We start from the raw sequence: 18246 nt of genomic DNA, 5'->3' as shown, positions 1-18246 counted from the left end.
CCTAACTAAAAGTAAGTCTTCAGATGATGTTTGTACTTTAGGTCATGAAATGATGTGCTTGCCTTTTTGCCTCGGGTTATATTTTAAGCCTCTTTTGCAGATGTAGCAGCACCAAAAGCAATGCTCCTTATGTGCATTTTGCAGTTGCTGCTCCGTCTTTTACTGTGTTCCTGATTTTCCTGTCTTTTACCATGTTCTCCTCCTGAGGGAGGAGGCAGAACAGTGATGGAGGCCTCAGTATGTCTGCATCTGGAGAATCTATTTGCACTGGCAGCCAGTGTATTGCTGTAAAATGGGATCACATTCGTGTAAATCTTGCACCTTGCTCAGATTAGTGGGATTCTGTACTTGTGCCTCTTTCCTCTCTTGCCCTGGCACATCAGACTGACTGACTTGGACATGTGTGTGCATGTTGATTGTTGGCATATGAATGGCTATTTGGAGGTAGAAACTGAAATTAAGTTGAGAAAACAAAACTTTGTTCCTTTTCTTCTATTCACTCAGTTGTAGATTTAGATAAACAAGAGAATGGTGCTTAAGCAAGAGTTCTTTGCTATGATTCATAGCCGTTGCAAAGGTTCCTAAATTTTGTCTGTAACATTGGATGGGTTTCAAAGGTCAGTAAGTAAATTACAAAACTCATTTTAGGTGGTGCAACTGGCCACATGTAGGAAGGTCTTTTCCAGTCACTGCCTATACTGCCAATAAAGTACAATTTCCTTTGCTTTAATGGAAGTTAAATGATTTTTGCTATAAGTGGACTGTGCACATTAGAAGTTATAAGGTGGAGGAAAAAGACTTGTTTTTAGTGTTTGGTTAAAGTTATATGGAAATCAACATCTGAACTCTGGCAATACCAAGCTCAAGTATTAATTCATACTCTAGCAATGGGATGAGATTCTCAAAACCAACTCTGTTTCTTTAAGTGGGAGTGGTTTTTTTATACTCGGGTGCAGATTCCTTTCTAGGGGAAAAAACTCCAAAAACAAACAACCCCCAAAAATCTAGTTTACCTTCTCATAGCTGTGGATGGGGTGCAATCCACTTGTCCAGTCCATGGTCTGGGTTTCAGATTTACTGGGTAGGCTTGGTTTTTGCATGCTGTCTGTGCATGACCAGGGTGGCACAGTACATTTTCTTAGTTAGGAGGTGTTTGAAAATTCTGTGTTCTTATTTCCTTGCCTTTGCAAACCTTCCACTGCATTTACCTCAAGCAAGTGGAGGATTGAAATGCTGCTCAGCTGTCCAGAATGTGAGGGCTGTGCAGGTGCTCACTCTTGCTCTGAATTTACAGCTTGTTCTGTTTTTCTTTTGCGTGGCACTTCTGCAGAGGTGGTTTAGTTATGATACTCTGAACAGCTGTAGTTGTCTGAAATACTTGAGCAAGAGTTGTGGTTGAACCTTATCTCCCTAGTGTGTGTGAGGAAGCAAATCAAATCCACAGAGCAGGTGAGTTTTAAATGGTGGGACTTTGGTTCTTGAGAATTAAACCTCTTGCAAGAAAAGATCTCGTAAAGGAACACACAAATATGGAAGAGCTGGGTACAACTACCTTTTGTATTTAGCAATGGAGAGACACTGAGAGATTCAAGTGAGAAGGCAGATAAGTGTCAACTTGCTGATGTAAATCTTCCTAGGCTAACTGTATAGTGAGTTTCCTTTGTGGGTGTGCCTGCCGTGTTATAACATTAGGACGCTTAAAGATAAGATTATTAAGCAACAGATACTGAAAGGAAGTGTAGGGTGAGTGGAAGTTTGAACTGACTTCAAAAATGCCTTTGGATGGCGTATGGTACAGATTACTGTCCTCTCTTTCTCAACGGAGCAAGAGGGGCCTGGGGAGAAACCTTTATTAATGAAATCTTTACCTAATCCTGTCATTCTTTCTCTTCTGTGCAGACTCTGTGCCATAGAAGATGCACTATTACCGCTATTCTAATGCAGAAGTCAGCTGTTGGTACAAATACTTGCTCTTCAGCTACAACATTGTCTTTTGGGTGAGTACAAAATGTAAAGGTTGGAATAGTTTATGCAGTTAAGTTTTATTACTTAGCTTCATTACTCTGTACAAGAGAACAAACTGGAATAGTTGTGTGAAGCAGGAAACGGATGTATTGTTTACAAAACACCCCAGGTGTTTTGTAATTGAAGAAGCTTATCCCTTATGAGAAATTATTATTGAAAATGAGAAGACTCGGTGTCCGTATTATCTATGTTAAGTTGCTTCCCTATTAAAAGAATCCTTTTATAATGTTTCCTTTCAGATCATCTTTAATCTTTGTTGGGTGATGTAGCTGTAAATACATTATGCAGAAGAGAAAAAAGGAGCTTCTTCAGAGCATGTCAACAGCTGGCAGCACATGTTGTGCTCTGTGGGCAGCTGAATTGTCTGATACAGTCTTGAAATACTGAGCTATGGACTACCTGCCTCTAATGTTTGGAATTGTGAGTGTGAAAAGGTACAATAATAGATGAGTGGTTTTAGATGTGTGATGGTTCATGAAGCACCTGCCTTGGAATAGAAGGCCCTTTAAAGGTTGGTGCTTAGTGTTCCACTAGAAAGAGTTAAGATGTCTGTGAAAGGAAGGTGAGGAAGCAATTTAGACAAACTCAATAATTCCTTTTGGAATTTTCAGGTCAAATGTTAACAAGTTCGAAGTTCTAGGAACTGCAGTCATGGAAAGGCATGAGTAGTCCTGGAAAAGTGCAGATACAGTGACTTGTCCAGTGCTAGCAGTAAAGTTGATGAAAACCACAGAACTTTTTGTTACTGTCACCACCTTTTGTTGACTTGTGCAATGCTCCAACATGATACTGTAGCATTAAGCTGCGGGGGGGGGGGGAGTTACCCTTGTGTGGGTACCAGGGCAGAAAACATTTGTAGAAACTTTTGTTCCCTTAAGGGGTAATTTGCTACAATATTACATAGTGCAAGTGTTCACTAGGCATGATATTTTCTGTGTCGCAATTGAGGATGCTTTCAGCAGGTCGAAAGTTGTGCTTACAAGCCACCAGCTCTGCAGTTCCTTTTCCTCTGTATTGTACAATTCTCATGTACCTGTGGTGGAGTGTGCCACAATGAGAAGTGATGCTTACCAAACTCTTCTGGCTTTCAGAGAAATTACTTCATGGATGCTCTTTCATGGTGGGATATGTGAGAAATCAACACTCTTGTTCATGAACATAGTAGGATTCTTCTAGACCTCTGCTTTTTTTTTCTAGTGTCTCATGAAGTGGGGTCTATGACTGTTTCTGACAACCTTTTAAAAACTGAATTTTGTTGTCTTCACTGTAAGCGTAAGAAGACTGTGAAGAATTGGCCTCTGTTTTTTTCACAGGAATAAATTTGGTGTCTTTTTTCTTCTTTGCAGTCATTACTTTTTTTTCACTTTTAAGAAACTGTATTCTCTTGAGATGAATGATGAAGATCTAAAGATTTTTCACTTCTTTAAAGAAAAACTTTTAAAGAGATGCCAAAATATTGAGGAGAATTGATAATGCAACGTGTGTATTTCAGCTGATCTGTTGGCTTGAGGAATTAGCTTTCTGAACGGGTACTTGTAGTCCTGGTAGCTTCCTCAGCAAAAGGGTCTGATGCTTCTGTTGACCTTATCAGGCTGACCTAGTAAATGATGTGCAGCTACAGCTCTTTTGATAAGATTTTTGGCACCTTTAGTTGTAGAACAAGCTATGTAAATGTGGAAGGTAGACACCCCTATAGGCAATCCATGAATCATTCAGCTGACACAAGGATTCAGGAGCCTGTGAAATCCTGCTGGCTGGGGTGACTACAAAGTCACCATTTGTGAAACTGAGTGAATTTTATGTGTGCCTTAAAAGAGCCGAAGGACTACAAAACCAGAAGGGGAAACATAACCATGACTCACAAGGAACATTTAAGGAGGGAATGTTGGTTTTGATTCACTTTCCTCGGGCTACAGGACAGGTGCTTCTGGGAACTTGTTTGTGAGCATTTGTTAGTGGGCCTGGCTGCTCTAGAGGTGGATGAGGATTTAGCTGGATGCTAGAGGGCCTTTTGCCCATATAAGCTGTTAGAGCTCTCCTGTGTTTATGCAGTTTATACACAAACCAGGTAATAGTACATAGTTGCATGAAAATAGTTGCATTTGTTCTTCTGTCATACTTACTAAAGTTAAATGTTGACTTTCCCATTGTAGCTCTAAAGATATCATTGACTTTATAAACTTTAAAGCATGTGGTGATGTAGTAATTCCCAGAATTTTTAAACTTTTCCCTGGGTGGTTACTGCAATTTGTGTCATGCTTCAAACACAGTGAGCATAGATTGGGATTAAAGAAAATATTGAATTCAAAGAGGGAAAATGTGACTAATAATGGCAAACTCAGTGTAATTGCCCTTTAGAAATCTGTAAATCTTCATTCTTTGGAAGTCTCTTTTTTTCAGTTGGGTGACTTGGGTTCCGGCTTTTGGTTGTGCTGGCTTCTAATACCACCTCTCTGTTTTTTTAAGAAAGGGAATGGAGGCCATGGGGAGGGCTCTGCCTAGGCATGATTTGGACGTGCGATTGCTTTGTTTCTTTGTTTCCATCTTGCTTTTTAAGCATGCTCACAAGACTTAGCTTGTCCAAGTACACTCTTGTTAATGAACGGTGATAAGGCAGTACTACAGCCATTAAGATAGCCCTGCAGAGAGCAAGATAAGAAGGCTGGACCTTTTTGTGTTTGAAACTTTTTTTTTTTTTTTGTCAAATCACTTTATTTGTCATGATGCAATTTTACTGCAACAATGCCAAGTGGAGAGCTTGGTTTTGGCACTTTTCTGTTCTGAGTCATTCTGCAATTGAGTGAGCTCTTCTGTAGAGCTCTGGTGCTTGCTGCTTTTCCTCCAAACAGTTGAAAGGATGTTTTTTGGGGTAGGCTGAGAAGTGCACCTCAGCTGGGCCATGGCTGTTTCAGCGAAGTGTAGGATTGTGTGTGTGCTCTGCCAAAGCCTTTTATGTTGCATATGAGCTCACTGTCTCTCATGAATTGAGAGGACAGGGTAAAATAACTTTTAGCGGCTGTCATCTGCATTTATCTTCTAAAGGTCTGTAGTTGTGGGTGACTCTTGTGTTATTGGAGACAAAACCAGAACTTTTCACTCCTTTTATAGGAGATTTGGCATTTTGTCCTGCACATGGTGGTGAGGGTCAAAAATTCTCTTCAGTTCTGGAAAAGAATTCAGAGTTCATCTCTTTGAAAAATAAGAGAAGACCCAGGTCAGCGTAAGATTTTCTTGGCTTCTGCTATCTTGTTGTTTTCCAGGAACTTCTGAAACAGCATTGCTGTGCCAGGAAGAGGAGAGAAAGTACCACCAGGTGGTTTCCTGACACTGAGAGGAAGAGTCTTTGAAGAGACAAGGATAAAAAGGAAGGGCTGCAGGCTGCAGATTACTCTAGCATGGGTGGAGTTCAGTGTAAAGTAGGATTATCCAGAGAGTGGGAAATGTATTCTCTGTAAGAATATACAAAAACTGCAAGCAATTCCTATTGCTGCTGAGCAGACCTAGGGACAGAGTGACCAACAATCAGTTTGTGTTGCAAGAGCTGCCTACATCTGAGAAATAAATGAGCCCTGTTTTCTCAGTTGGTAGTGTGATTCTGACAGCACAGTCATAGGAATTGTAGGAATTCTAAGTGTGCTTGGGAATGGATAAATAGGTGATGCTTAAAAGTGGGCACAGTGTCATTTGGGCACAGTGTCATTGACTTGGCATCAGTATTGTACATCTGAGTAGAGCCTACAGTTTGATGCAATATGTTTAAAAAATGGATTTATCAGTTACAAAGCAAGAAATAAGCAAATGCTGGTAAATAGTGTTTCAGTTTCCTGTTCAAAGGGGCACAATCGACCTGCTTTGTGTATGTTTCCATCTCGCCTTTCACGCAGTAAGTGGCTTCAAGGACTCTGCAGCACAGTAGTGAATTGGGAAGTCCAATTTGTTCTTGTTTACATGTCATTCAGATTCTGGTGAAAGGAAGATTTCAAAATGCTGTGCTTTTTTGAAATAGCTGACTAGCTTACTCTCGCCCTGGGAGCACTTTTGCCTGTCCTTGCTTCTTCTCAGCTGCCTGTTGTCCCATTCACCCAGCTATTTAGTTCACTGAGCTGAAAAAGGTTAACATTTGGCTTTCAGTTTAGGCAGATCAATTCCCTGGTCTGCCTCGGAGCCACCACTTGGATGCCTCTGTATAAGTGTGTTAGAGAGGGTATTTTCCTGGGGCTGATTCTCTGTAGGACTCTGGGCATGCTCAATCACACCAACTCCTGAGCTAGTTTGATCACCATGCTGTGTTTTTACAATGGTTTTCAGAGAGATAGTTTAGAATACCTTGCATGTAGTCTTTGAAGTGAAAGGGTTTAATTTAATTTTTCTTTTCACTACTATTTTACATTGTTGCAAATTGGTTGTTTTGGTAATTGCACCTGCCAATGCTTTGTTTCTTGTGCAAGTAGGTACTTGCATACTTTATTGGATTTTTGCTAAAGAATTTTTAATGTATCTGGTTTGGTTGTTTCTAATGAAAATGCTGAATTACTTGTCTTAGCTGAATTAACTTTTAGATTTATCCACATTGTTTTAACGAGACTAAGTTTATTTTTCTTATAAACTCTGTTTTACTTGTAGCTAGTTTGCACAGATGCATATGGAAATTTGCAAAAGTAGTATATTTTCTTGGAACTGTTTTATAAAAACATGAGAAAAAAGTTAATGTGCAAAGGTGATAATAATGCATGCTAGTGAAAAATCTACTTAATCAAAAATCCGTTGCAATTTAATTAAGCAGGTAGTTATAATGGAAGGCAGACAGTCTGAACAGGTCACTCTATTTACAAATTCCATAGCATGATACTGGTATTCTAGTACCCTTAATTTGTATACAGAGAGTGGAATATGTCTTCCCAATTATTTTTTTCTGCAGAAAAATTTCCAAATATCCAGCTCTCTGTGTAATTTACCTTGATTACTGCAAATTATACCGTCTTCATCTGTCTGCCAGCATTCCTGGAGCATTTGGAGTGAAAAGGATGAAGGATTCATCAATTACATGCACCGTGCAACTCAATGACATACAACTTTGATTACTGACTATTTTCCCTGAGGATCACTGGGTTAAGATCTAGGGTTAATTTAGGTCAATGTTCTATTTATATTGGTGTGGTTTTTAATAGTATTTTTCAAGTTATGTTTTGATCCAAATGATCACTGTAGATGTTCTTAGCTGATTCAGAGTCCAAGGTGAGTAGTCATTGTGCTATTGCTCCTGGCAATTTTTTTTGTACTGCTTTATCCAGTTCTAGCTCCATGTGTCAGTGGTGGTTTTGTTTGCTTGGTCTTTAAGACCCAGAATATGGCATATAATAATTCCTGCCTAGATGGAAGTGTGTAATACAATTTGACTAATTTATACAGAATAACATGGATGATGCTTGCAGCCCTTTTTGGCTTTGCTGTCCTCCACCCTCCCCAGAACAATTTCACTTGCCCTGAGTGTTCTTACAGCAAGCAGCCCATGGGCCCATTTTACACTCACACATCTGTTTTCTTGTGTAAGAGGGTTCCATTCTTGCTTCTTGTTTGTGCTGTAGAAACTTGCCTGGGATGCCCATTTAGTTAGTGGGAGGTGCTGTATTTCCTAGAGAGAAGGATTCCTTTTTCAAAGGGTTTTTCAGTTGTTGGGAATTACTCTTCAGGGTGAGTAAAGCTTGGAACTGGGGGGGGGGGGGGGGTAACTTCAGTCCTTTCTACAGGATAATTGAATAATTTAGGCTGGAAGAGATTTCTTAAGGTGGAATTTAGCTGTTGACCAAACTGCCAGGTGGTCCATGTTGCTAAGTGCCTTATCTATGCATCCCCTAAATATGTCTTGGAATGGTGACTAAGCCACTTGCTCCAATGCTTTATAACTCTTTCAGGGAATAAGTATTTCCTAATATCCAGTTTAAACTTCCCCTGGTGCAGGTTGAGGCCATTTCCTTTTGTGCTGTTACTTGTTCTATGGGAGGAAGGACTGATGCCCAGCTTACTACAACCTCTGTTAAAGTAGTTGTAGAGAGCTGCAAGTCACCTTACAGGGTTGAATTTTTTTTAAGTAGTGAGGAAGAGCTGCCCTTGTGTTATGGAGAGGTCATTTTAGTTTTATTATTGAAATTGGATGTTAAGAACAAATTGCCTGAGCACTGAAGAAAGGGAATAAGATATTAGAGCAAGGAACTCGTGTTTTATTTGAGTGGCTGTAGTTCAGAAGTATTTATTATACAAACATGAATTATTGGAGGCTTTGTTGTAAGTTAGATTTGGTGCTTATGGAAATTAAGCAAACAGACCATTAATCTAGCTTGATTCAGATGGGCTGAAACCAAGTAAGGATTTGGAAGACAAACTGCATCTAATCAGAGAAGAGGCAAACATAGAAAACCTTGGCACCGAGAAGTTACAAGGAGCAGGCATATCTACTGTCATAGCCATAATATTGGTACTATTAAGTGGCTAAGTAGGGAATAACTTCAAAATGCATTAAATATTCTGACATCTTCATTAGTGGGCAGGCAGACACTTTGTACCAAGTCACTGGGCAAGGATCACTCCCCATTGCATGCTGCTCTGAGAGATTGTCTGTTAAGTACCATGTACTTCTTGAGTAATCATGAAGAGTCATATTAAAATACTTTTTAAAAAGTAATTTATGAAATGCATAAATGTTGTGGAATAAATGCCCTTCAAATAATTCTTGTGGGAGATTGACTCATGGGGACTAAGGTCCCATTACTGTTGTCTCAAATTACAGGCAATATTGGTTTTATTTGAGCAATAGTGCTTCTAGCCAAGTTTGAGCATATGGGTGATTAGTGCATCTAATTTTTTTTTTTTTTAATTTTAGCTAGCTGGAGTGGCCTTCCTTGCAGCTGGTCTGTGGGCATGGAGTGAAAAGGTAAGGATAGAAATAACTGGTCTTACTTCAGTGGCTGCTCCCTCCTGCTCCAGTAAAACTACTTCTTCAGGAAGCAGCAAAAGTTAAATGTAGCTTCTGAGCTCAGGAGCATGCTCAAATAATTTAAACTGAGTTTAGTTGGAATTTGCTGCTCGTCCCTGGTCCCAGAGTTAAGCTGTGACCCTTGATAATAAGTTTTTTTTATGAACTTGTAAGAGCAGGATGCTGGGCAGAATTTAGCTGTTATGAACAGGCTCTCTTTCAAAAGCATGTTTTCTAAATTCTATATTTCTCCACTCACCTCCTTTTATTGTAAGCATATATTTGTGAGGGGTATGAGCTGTCTTTGTATGTAAAAAAAGCACCACAAAATCTAAATGTGCATCTTTGGAATACTTGAGAAAGATGCTCCCAGTCTGTTGGCCATCTGTTGTCCACTCTATTCCCCATGGAGTGCTTAAGTGATTGTGTTTCCACGTAGAGGAACAAAGCTGGGGAACATGATGTAGCTGAATAACTTTTTATTTTTAGCAAAGGTTTCTTGCAGCTAAGAAACTTCCTCAGCTGAAGGAAGTTATATGCACATGTACTCGGAGTTCTCCTGTTACAAGAGAACAGAATGATGCAGGTATGGAAATGAATGGTTCCCCCCACTGAATGGCTGTAAAAGTGTGGGTTTAATGAATTCAAGCACTAGGAGAAAGTGACCATTACTAGATTCACTCATCTGCATCTCAGGAGTGGAGGGCAGGTGCCCTGGCTGTTTAGTTGTGCCATGAGCTAGTAAGACTTCAATTACCATCATGTTCACTTTTCCTCAATTGAAGTGGTTAAGTACAGCAGCAATCCAGAAGGAGAGAGGTTCTGAGATTCCTCTGCTTTTTGGAAATGAGTTTTATGGTGATTTTAATTCTGAGGCATTTATTCTCCTCTCTGCTCCCCATCTCCTTGCATACGTTCTTACAACTAGATTGGTGCTGTCATTGCTATATGACACCTATCTTGACACACAAATGCATTTGCCTCCCATTTGTTGTTACAAAAGAATTTTCTTTCTAACCCTTTAAGGAGGATGTTAAACTTGTCTTGGATTTGTGTTCTCTTATGTTCATTCTTCTGTTTTGTATACAAGCTCATAGGATCTGTGTGCTTGGAGATTAATATCTCCATTTGCCAAACTGGCTTTATGCTACACTGAAGTTACTAAAAGACAAAGACAGACTCTTTGTCTTTATTTTTTGAACTTTGCCTGGGCTCTTTCTGCTCTCTGTGCTATCTTGCAAATAAATGCTTCAAAGCCTTTCCTGTGCTTTTGAACTTCTGAATGGTTCATGAAGTCTGTTTGTTATTTTTATGTCAGTTCTGTGCTATGTTTTCAGTCTTTCAGAGTTGTACCATTCTTTAGCCAATAGTGCCTGTATTCTACAGATAAACATCTGTGTGAACAATAGATGGGAAGTAAGAGAAAAACTTTGCAGAAACTGAGCTGCAGTGGTGTACCCAAAGATAAACTACAGGTGGTGGAAGAGTTCTGAACATCCTGTCTCTTACCACAACATGAAATACATTAGATCCATTTCATTTCTCCGATTTTTGTCTCTATTATTTGTGCATTAGGACTACAGATTAATTCCTCAGCAGTCTTTTTCTCTGGCTATAAATCCTGTGCTTCCTTTTGGCTGATAATATATTGAAATGAGACTGTTGGTTTGTGAAAAGTGTTGAAAATACTACGTGGAAAAATTTTTGTTGAGGTCCAGTCTCTCTAACTGGTGTATCTAGTTGGCCTATCCTTATGATTTTGTAACTGGCTTTAGTTACTCTGACAGTCACACAAAAATTAATTTGCATAAAATTTGAAGAAAAGGAAGATCTTTAAGAGAGGAAGATCTGGGAAACTAGAGGCTGGTCAGCCTGACTTCATTCCAGCAAGTTCATGGAGAGGGTACAGTCAGTTTTCAGATCAAGACTGTTGTTAGAGGGACTTCAAGAGCATGGAGAAATAAGTCACTGTTCTGTGTGGCAGAAAGAAAGGTTTAAAGTGTGAGTTTTCTTACAGCAAGTCTGACACTGAGTGCAGGTATCAGGCTGCACTCCTGTGTACCTGAGGAAATCTGTTGTAAAGGGCAGCCTGATTGTGTCAGCTGCAGATGGCACAGGCAGGAGTGTCTTTAGCATAATGGGTTTGGTGGGATGAGAGTTTTCTGAATTAATTCCATTGTTTCCTTCCTTCAGGATTTTTGACTTAACATTATTTCTTAGGCAAAATACCCATAACCTTTTTTAAAAGAGCACGTTATAAACATTGTGTGAATGTGAAGAAAGTGTTGTGGACCAGCGACATCTGAGATTGAATAATAAACCCCAGTTCCTGCCTACTTCTATTTGTAACATGCTTTGATCAGAGAAAATTGTCTTCCAAAAAATGTTGCTTGAGCAATTGAGATCATCTGAAAACAGAAAGCTTGAGTTTAGGTGTGGGAAGGAGATGGCTGGCAGTAGTTATGGATGTTATGGCAATAGTTATGACCAGCATCCTGGTCACACAGTGCTTGGTTTCACAGCATGTTGATTCTACAAGGATGCTGCATCAGCCCCTCTGATCCTGACAGGTGTTTCTTGACTGTGGGGTCTGAGCCAAGGTTTGATTAGGTGGGCCTGCCATAATTAACCAGGTAGACCAAGTTTGTTAGCTGTGAGGTGTAACAGTTTTTAAGAATGAAAATGTGTGACTGGTAAAACATTATCAACAAACTAGGACCATTTTCTAATAGCCTGTTTCAGCTGTTAGTCACCAGCTGTTGCAAGGCAATTCTGAGTGCTACAGTTTAGTTATTTTTTTTCCTGGTCACCCCACCAGCCAGTTTTAATATAAACAACTGTGTCTTGCAGTTGCCAAATTAACAGCTCTGACAAAAGCTGTTATGGAGCATGCTATGAAAGAAGATGGAGTCTTGTGGAACACTGCAGTACTGTTCATCAATGTCTTCAGCTGATGGAGTTTCTCCAAGGGCACATTTGCTTCTAATGCTGTAGATTTTATTTTTAAGTAAGCAGTTGACTAAGAAATTATAGGGATTTTTCCAAGGTGTTATCTTAGGTGTATATCCTTTGCACTTTACTCTAGAACAGGTACCTGGTAATTTGCATTTTACTGAAAAAATTGGGCAGCTTATTGCAAGTCTCTCTGATAGTCTTCTCTTCCACTAAACATGGTTAGTTTGAGAATATACTTTATAAAGAAAAAAATAGTGAACATGTGATGATGGGATATTGTGTTGATTTTTGTTTTTTATGTGTTTCAGAAGTGAAAATATTTCCTTATTGACATGTTTTGTGCATTGTTGATGAACACTCAGACTACTGCAAGGCTGCCTGGGTGTCCCCACAAGTCATTCTCATGAAGAGTTTCTGTTGTTTGTCCCTTCTGTCTTCTGCATGTTCCGTCTTGTTCTTGCACATCACATGAGAATCCTGTTATGTATATTTGGTGGGATTTTAATGGTAGCTGGTGTAATAACTTCTTAAAACATAATCTAGAAAGTATAAGGAAGGTTTTCACTCTGTTAGCATTGCATTCACATAGATTTAGCAATCTAAGCACACAGGCTTCATAGCAAAGATTGTCAAGATAAGTGGTTTCTGGATAGTTACCAAAAAGAAAATATTGCTTCTATGTTAGGCAAATTGCAAATATAGAGAATAGATAACTGCTTTTGGTGTAAGAATTTTTATCAGGGGGGAAAGGGGAGTGTTTAGACTCTACTTGTATATTTCTGAAAGAGCTGGGAGGAGCACTGCTAAAACTCTTTGGCACTAGAAGGGTGGTAACTAAAAAGAGAGAAAACATTGCTTCCCTTGAAAACAACAAAAAAAAATTGTTTCCCTCTTTAAAATATCATCCATAAGGTGCTTTGTCCTTAGAATATTTTTCCCTTCCTCCCACTTAAACATTAGGATTGGAAAAGTCTTCTTAATTTATTTTTTAGACCATTATATTGGAATGCCCTTCTGATGGATGTATTTCAAGTTAATCTAAAACATTAGGTCTTTTACCTTGACACTAAATGAACATTCAGTGATAGAACTGAGCTTTTGGCACCATCTTGTGGAATTCTGTTTGGCCAATAAACGTAGGAGGATGTAGTCTGAGAAAGTGACTTATTGAAAGAATTGCTAGCTGTAACTTTTATACTTCCTCGCTGGGGTGATGAAAACTGGTGCTGTCAATGACCATTTTACAGCAAGACTTTTTTTTTTGTTGGTGTCGCTGTTGGCAAGTGCAAGGGTTTGCAGCCAGTTCATTTGGAATCATGTGGAAATCACCCAGAAGGAATGCTGAGTGACTAACATGCTTACAGTGGTCACATTCTGTTCTGTTTTTTTCCTTCAGGGTGTATTGTCTGATCTGACAAAGGTGACTGGTCTTCACGGTCTGGACCCAGTGGTGCTTGTCTTAGTGGTGGGAATAGTGATGTTTACTTTGGGATTTGCTGGTTGTGTGGGAGCACTGAGAGAAAACATCTGCCTGCTGAAGTTTGTAAGTAACATCATTATTTGAGGGAATTATTATGTGTGTGAATGCTGCAAATGATGAACTGGGAGCAAGCCCAGATAATTCAAGATAAAATTTGGTTTATGGCAACGTATATGGCAAACTTGCTGCCTTGACAAACCTCTGAGTAATTGTATTGAAAGCAGGGTGGTTCCAGCTTATCTTTTTCCCTCTTTGTGGAACATGCTCTTCCTTGCCTTTTTAAATTTGTTCTTCTCTGCAATGATGTTATAGTAGGTATACCAGAATCTAACATTGTGATGTTATAGAACATGCTTAGTCAGTTAGGAATCACTGAGAAAATGTAATCTAGTGGAACAAAATACTTTAAAAACTTTAAAGTTTCTTGTACATGTTGGCAAAACTTTGGGAGTTCAGTGACTGATGTAAAATTTCTTAAACAGTTCTTTTTATACAGAAGCTGCTTCTTTGCTTTAGATCTGAAAACAATTAGGCTGGGTAAAAAGTCTAAAAAAAAATCCTAAAATTAGGAACAATTCAAGAGGTAATAAAGACTTCTTTAGCCCTGTGTTTTACAGATTCTCCTTTATTATTGTTTTCACTGCTGTAAATAATGACTTTGTCAGATGCTCTTTTTACTGTCAAGTTCAGGTGACAAAAACAAAAGGATAACTCTGCCTCTTGGGGTTTCTTTACCTTGTATTCTCACTGCGCTCAGTGTCTGTACTGAATCAGAATTTGAACCCAATTCTGTGTCTGTTTCTGGTGGTATAGGGATGCATTCAAAATTAATTCATATTTTCTAATGTAGGACTTTTGTTTTTTACAGTTCTGTGGAACAATTGTGTTTATATTCCTGTTGGAGCTGGCAGTAGCAGTTATGGCTTTCCTGTTCCAGGATTGGGTGAGGGACAGGGTAAAAGAATTCTTTGAGAATAACATTAAATCATACCGAGATGACATTGACCTCCAGAACATCATTGATTCACTACAGAGAATTGTAAGTTCATATCCTGTCACTTCTTTGATACCTTCTAGGAGAATATTGATTTTAAAGTTTTCAATTTTTTATAGAATTATAGTTATTTGTAGCTAAGAATACTGTGTTACAGATGTGCCGGTTTTCTCCCTTCTGTTGAAAGCAGCAGGGATAGAAGATACCCTGATATCCAGGCTTGTTGTAATGTCTGTTGTGGAAGCTCTCTCAGGCATGCATCTGCCTTTGACCTTTCTCATTTGCTCCCCTTTCCCTTGCTCCCTAAGAAAAAGCTTTCTCTTAAAAAAAATTTGCAATGGAACAGATTGTATGACAATTATGTCCAAAATGATAATTTTTATAATTTGTTTGACATGCTGATACCTGTTTCCAGGAGCAGTATTCCAGATGTACTGCTTTGATTTCATGTCTGTTAGTTTTTTTTTTTTTTTTACTTTGCTGTTGTCATTGATTCTGCACCGACTTAGGAATGTGAAGATTTGTAAGCAAACACTAACTGTTTGGAGGTATTTTAGAGAAAATTTATGCACTGAACAGACTTCTGGAATGTATTTATCTGCTGCAGAACCATTGCTGTGGTGCCCAAGGTCCAGAAGACTGGGACTTCAACATATACTTTGACTGCAAGAGTGAAAGCAAAAGTCGCGAGAAGTGCGGAGTTCCTTTTTCCTGTTGTATACCTGATCCTGCTGTAAGTTGTTTCCTGGCTTTGTTTTTGCCCCAAGATTGTAAAGTTATGACAGGAAGTACTTCCTGAATAAGGTGTTGAAAGGCTTTGAGGTGTGCCAACCAAAAATTATTCTTGTGCAGACAGACTTCTTTGTGTTTATGTTGCATTCTTTTTAACATCCAAATGTGTCAACCTGTTAACTGAAAATGTATTGTCACCAGGAATTCAAACCATTTTAGTATGGTTTGGATCTGAAGCACTCGTGGCTGGCTTTTTTTTTTTATTCCCAGTATGTTGTTTCCTTGGATCCCTGGCCTTTTCCTGGCTTGTAGAGAGCTGAGAGCTCTTAAGAGTGTGCCTGCCCCAGTTGGAATTAATGTTTCACTACCCCTCTGCCAGATAGGCAGGAGTAACTCCATTTGCTGCTTGTTGGTCAGTAGTTAGTGAAGTACTCATGTATGAAATTAAAAGCTTCTGAGTCAGCCTTGGTTTTGGCAAGGTATAGGTGCTTATTGGTTAACCTGTTTTACTAAACTTTGTGAAACTTTTGAGCCTTACAGCAGATGTCAAAATGTGGAGGTAGGGGCTAACTTATAGTGCTTTATGGTACTGCTGGGAATACTTACAGCTTAAAATCCATCCAGTAATCCTTATACTGAGAGAGCCATTGGTAAATTATATTTAATACCTGGTAGGCTTCTGGTTGTACTGGAAATCAGCCAAGAAAGGCCTTTGTCAGGGACATATTCCATGTTCAGATTCCTCAGTAATTACTTCTAGCTTAGTTTGGAGCAGTACTGCTCAAATGCATGTTTTTCTCTTGCTGGTGCTCTATTTAAGGAGGGAAAAGGATGCTTAAATCTGTTTAATGTGAGATTCTATTATTAATATTTCAATAAAACTCAGTATAAATTTTCTAAATGCAGGTATCTCACCTGTGCACTGGCAGTGCAGTTTTGATGTTTAAAAGTTGCTAGTTAAATGCCAAGTGATAGAAGCAGCTGAGATTTCTGGTGCAGGATATCATCTGATATCATCATCTATAGTACACACTTTTGCTTTGTCATCATTTTTGTTGTGATAGGGATTTTGCTTGTTTTTACTAAAAATGCTTTTAAAAAGATTGACTCAGACAATTGATCTGTTCATGAATATAAAAGGTAGAAAAACTTGCTGTGAACAGAAGTGAGTACAAGTCAATTGATTTGTTTATTTTAAATCTCTTTTTCTTTGCAGCAAAAAGTTGTGAATACTCAGTGTGGCTATGATATCAGAAAGAAGGTAAGGTGCTGTCTGTCATGTTCCATGCCTGCATAGACAAAACTAAAACTGGTGGGATTGCTGATAGATGTGTCAGCTCAAAATCCTAGCAACTAATAACTCTGCTACATCATAATATAGAGCAAGGTAGACATTGTCCTTTGTTTAAAGTAACCTTCTACTGTGGGAGGGCAGAGAAAACAAGTGGGAACAGGTAAGGGGAAAGGTTGGTTTCAAAAAGGGGTAGGATTTGGATTTCAAGTGTGCATTTCAGTTACCAGTTGTAGTAATCTAAATCTGCTGATCTATTGTTTGCTAAGTTGACCATCTATTATCTGCTAATTCTTGTGTTTCTAATAAACAGGATTTTCAGAAAGATACACATATCAGTGTCTGACATTCCTTGATTCAGATGTGTATTTTTGAAGTGTGGTTAAAAACTTTACTGCAAGAGTGGCAAAACATTAGCTTAGCTGGATCATGTGATAGATCTTACAGTAAACTTGAGCAGAAAAGTAATATTCTTATTCTTCTTTTCTAAATTCAGAGCAAAAGTCAATGGGATGATCAGATTTTTGTCAAAGGATGTATTCATGCGCTTGAAGCTTGGTTACCCCGAAATATCTACATTGTTGCAGGTGTCTTCATAGCTATCTCACTGCTCCAGGTTAGTTGTTATTGTTATGATTCTTGGAAAAAGTCATGTTTGCAAATAAAGACCTGCTGAAGGTAAAGGTAGTTAAAGACAGAGGTAAAATAAATACTTTGAATGTGGGTTTTTTGGGTATGATACAAGGATTGCGGAAACACCAATTATAGTAAAGGGGAGTTAGTGTGAAAACAGCGGTTGCACAAAGCAGTGAAGGTCATAATAAAAATACAGTGCAATAATAATAGTTGTGATTATTGGGATATATATATATTGTAATATTAATATGGTCATATGTAATATATGATTATTATATAAAATATTCCCTGTGTTTCAATGTCATTAAGGAAGGCGGATGTGCTGTCTGCTTCTGTAGATATGAGCTTCAGTCTTCTATACAAACCTGAAATGACCAAGATACAGCCTTGTCCTTCATGCTAAGGTTACCTCAGCCAGCTGTAGGTAACCTACAGTGGCTAACCTGAAGTGGTTGTAACATGCTGCTCAAAAAGGTTGGGAATGTAAGAGCAGGAAAGTAGGTGAGCAGGTTGTAAATGTGATATTAGCAGAACCAGATGGAAGACAGTGACTTCTACTGCCTCTATTACCTTCTATCAGTGCTTGGTACATCCGAGAGGGAGCTGAAATTCTCAGTAAATCATGTTAGGCTGCTGCTTTCTAGGTGGATCCCACTTTCATTGTGGCAGTTGTTTGCGTTGCGCTAATTTCTGTGCTAGGAAACTCCTTCACTTAAATGGGAAACAATAAACTTTAAGTTCTGCTACAGAAAATATACTTGAGTATAGAGTGCTAGCAGAAGACCTTCCTGCACCCCTGGTAATACTGCCCTCTGTAGCTTAGGGTTTGATATATTTTTATCACCATCTGCTGGTAATGCTTCCATGGGATTGAGACATGTTATGCTAAGAACAGCACCTCTTGCTAGAAAGATGGTCAAGACATAAAGCTTAATCTTTGACAGTGTGTTGATTGACAATGACTTGAGAATGTTGTTCTCTGTTTGTGTCCCAAGTCTCTCTGAAACCACTTTCAGTTATTTGTATTTTCCAATTGGGTCTTTCTTGTGCATTAAACTATTTCCTTGTGGGACTGAGTATTAGACAGAACTTGACTACATTTAAGTCTTTTGGCTTTCCAAAACTTCACTCCAGTTTTATATTATTGCTAAGAATGTTTTAGG

The 18246-nt window shown here is 38.7% G+C and overlaps 1 protein-coding gene across 2 annotated transcripts in view; it reads left to right on the top strand.

Moving 5' to 3' along the window:
- The window catches only part of TSPAN14 (tetraspanin 14), a 34413-nt gene that overhangs the window by 12010 nt on the left and 4157 nt on the right, over positions 1-18246 (top strand). For both annotated transcript variants that reach the window (XM_030275866.4, XM_002193905.7), the window contains 7 exons: positions 1900-1997; positions 8903-8953; positions 13347-13493; positions 14299-14469; positions 15032-15157; positions 16373-16417; positions 16944-17063. In XM_030275866.4, coding sequence (XP_030131726.1) covers positions 1917-1997; positions 8903-8953; positions 13347-13493; positions 14299-14469; positions 15032-15157; positions 16373-16417; positions 16944-17063 — 741 coding nt within the window. In that variant the 5' untranslated portion in view covers positions 1900-1916. The remainder of the gene's footprint in view (positions 1-1899; positions 1998-8902; positions 8954-13346; positions 13494-14298; positions 14470-15031; positions 15158-16372; positions 16418-16943; positions 17064-18246) is intronic.

The sequence above is a fragment of the Taeniopygia guttata genome, chromosome 6 (genome assembly GCF_048771995.1).
Source record: "Taeniopygia guttata chromosome 6, bTaeGut7.mat, whole genome shotgun sequence".
In the NCBI taxonomy this organism is placed as follows: domain Eukaryota; kingdom Metazoa; phylum Chordata; class Aves; order Passeriformes; family Estrildidae; genus Taeniopygia; species Taeniopygia guttata.
Note: the sequence above shows the minus strand (reverse complement) of the source record. Positions and strands in the feature narration are given on the sequence as shown.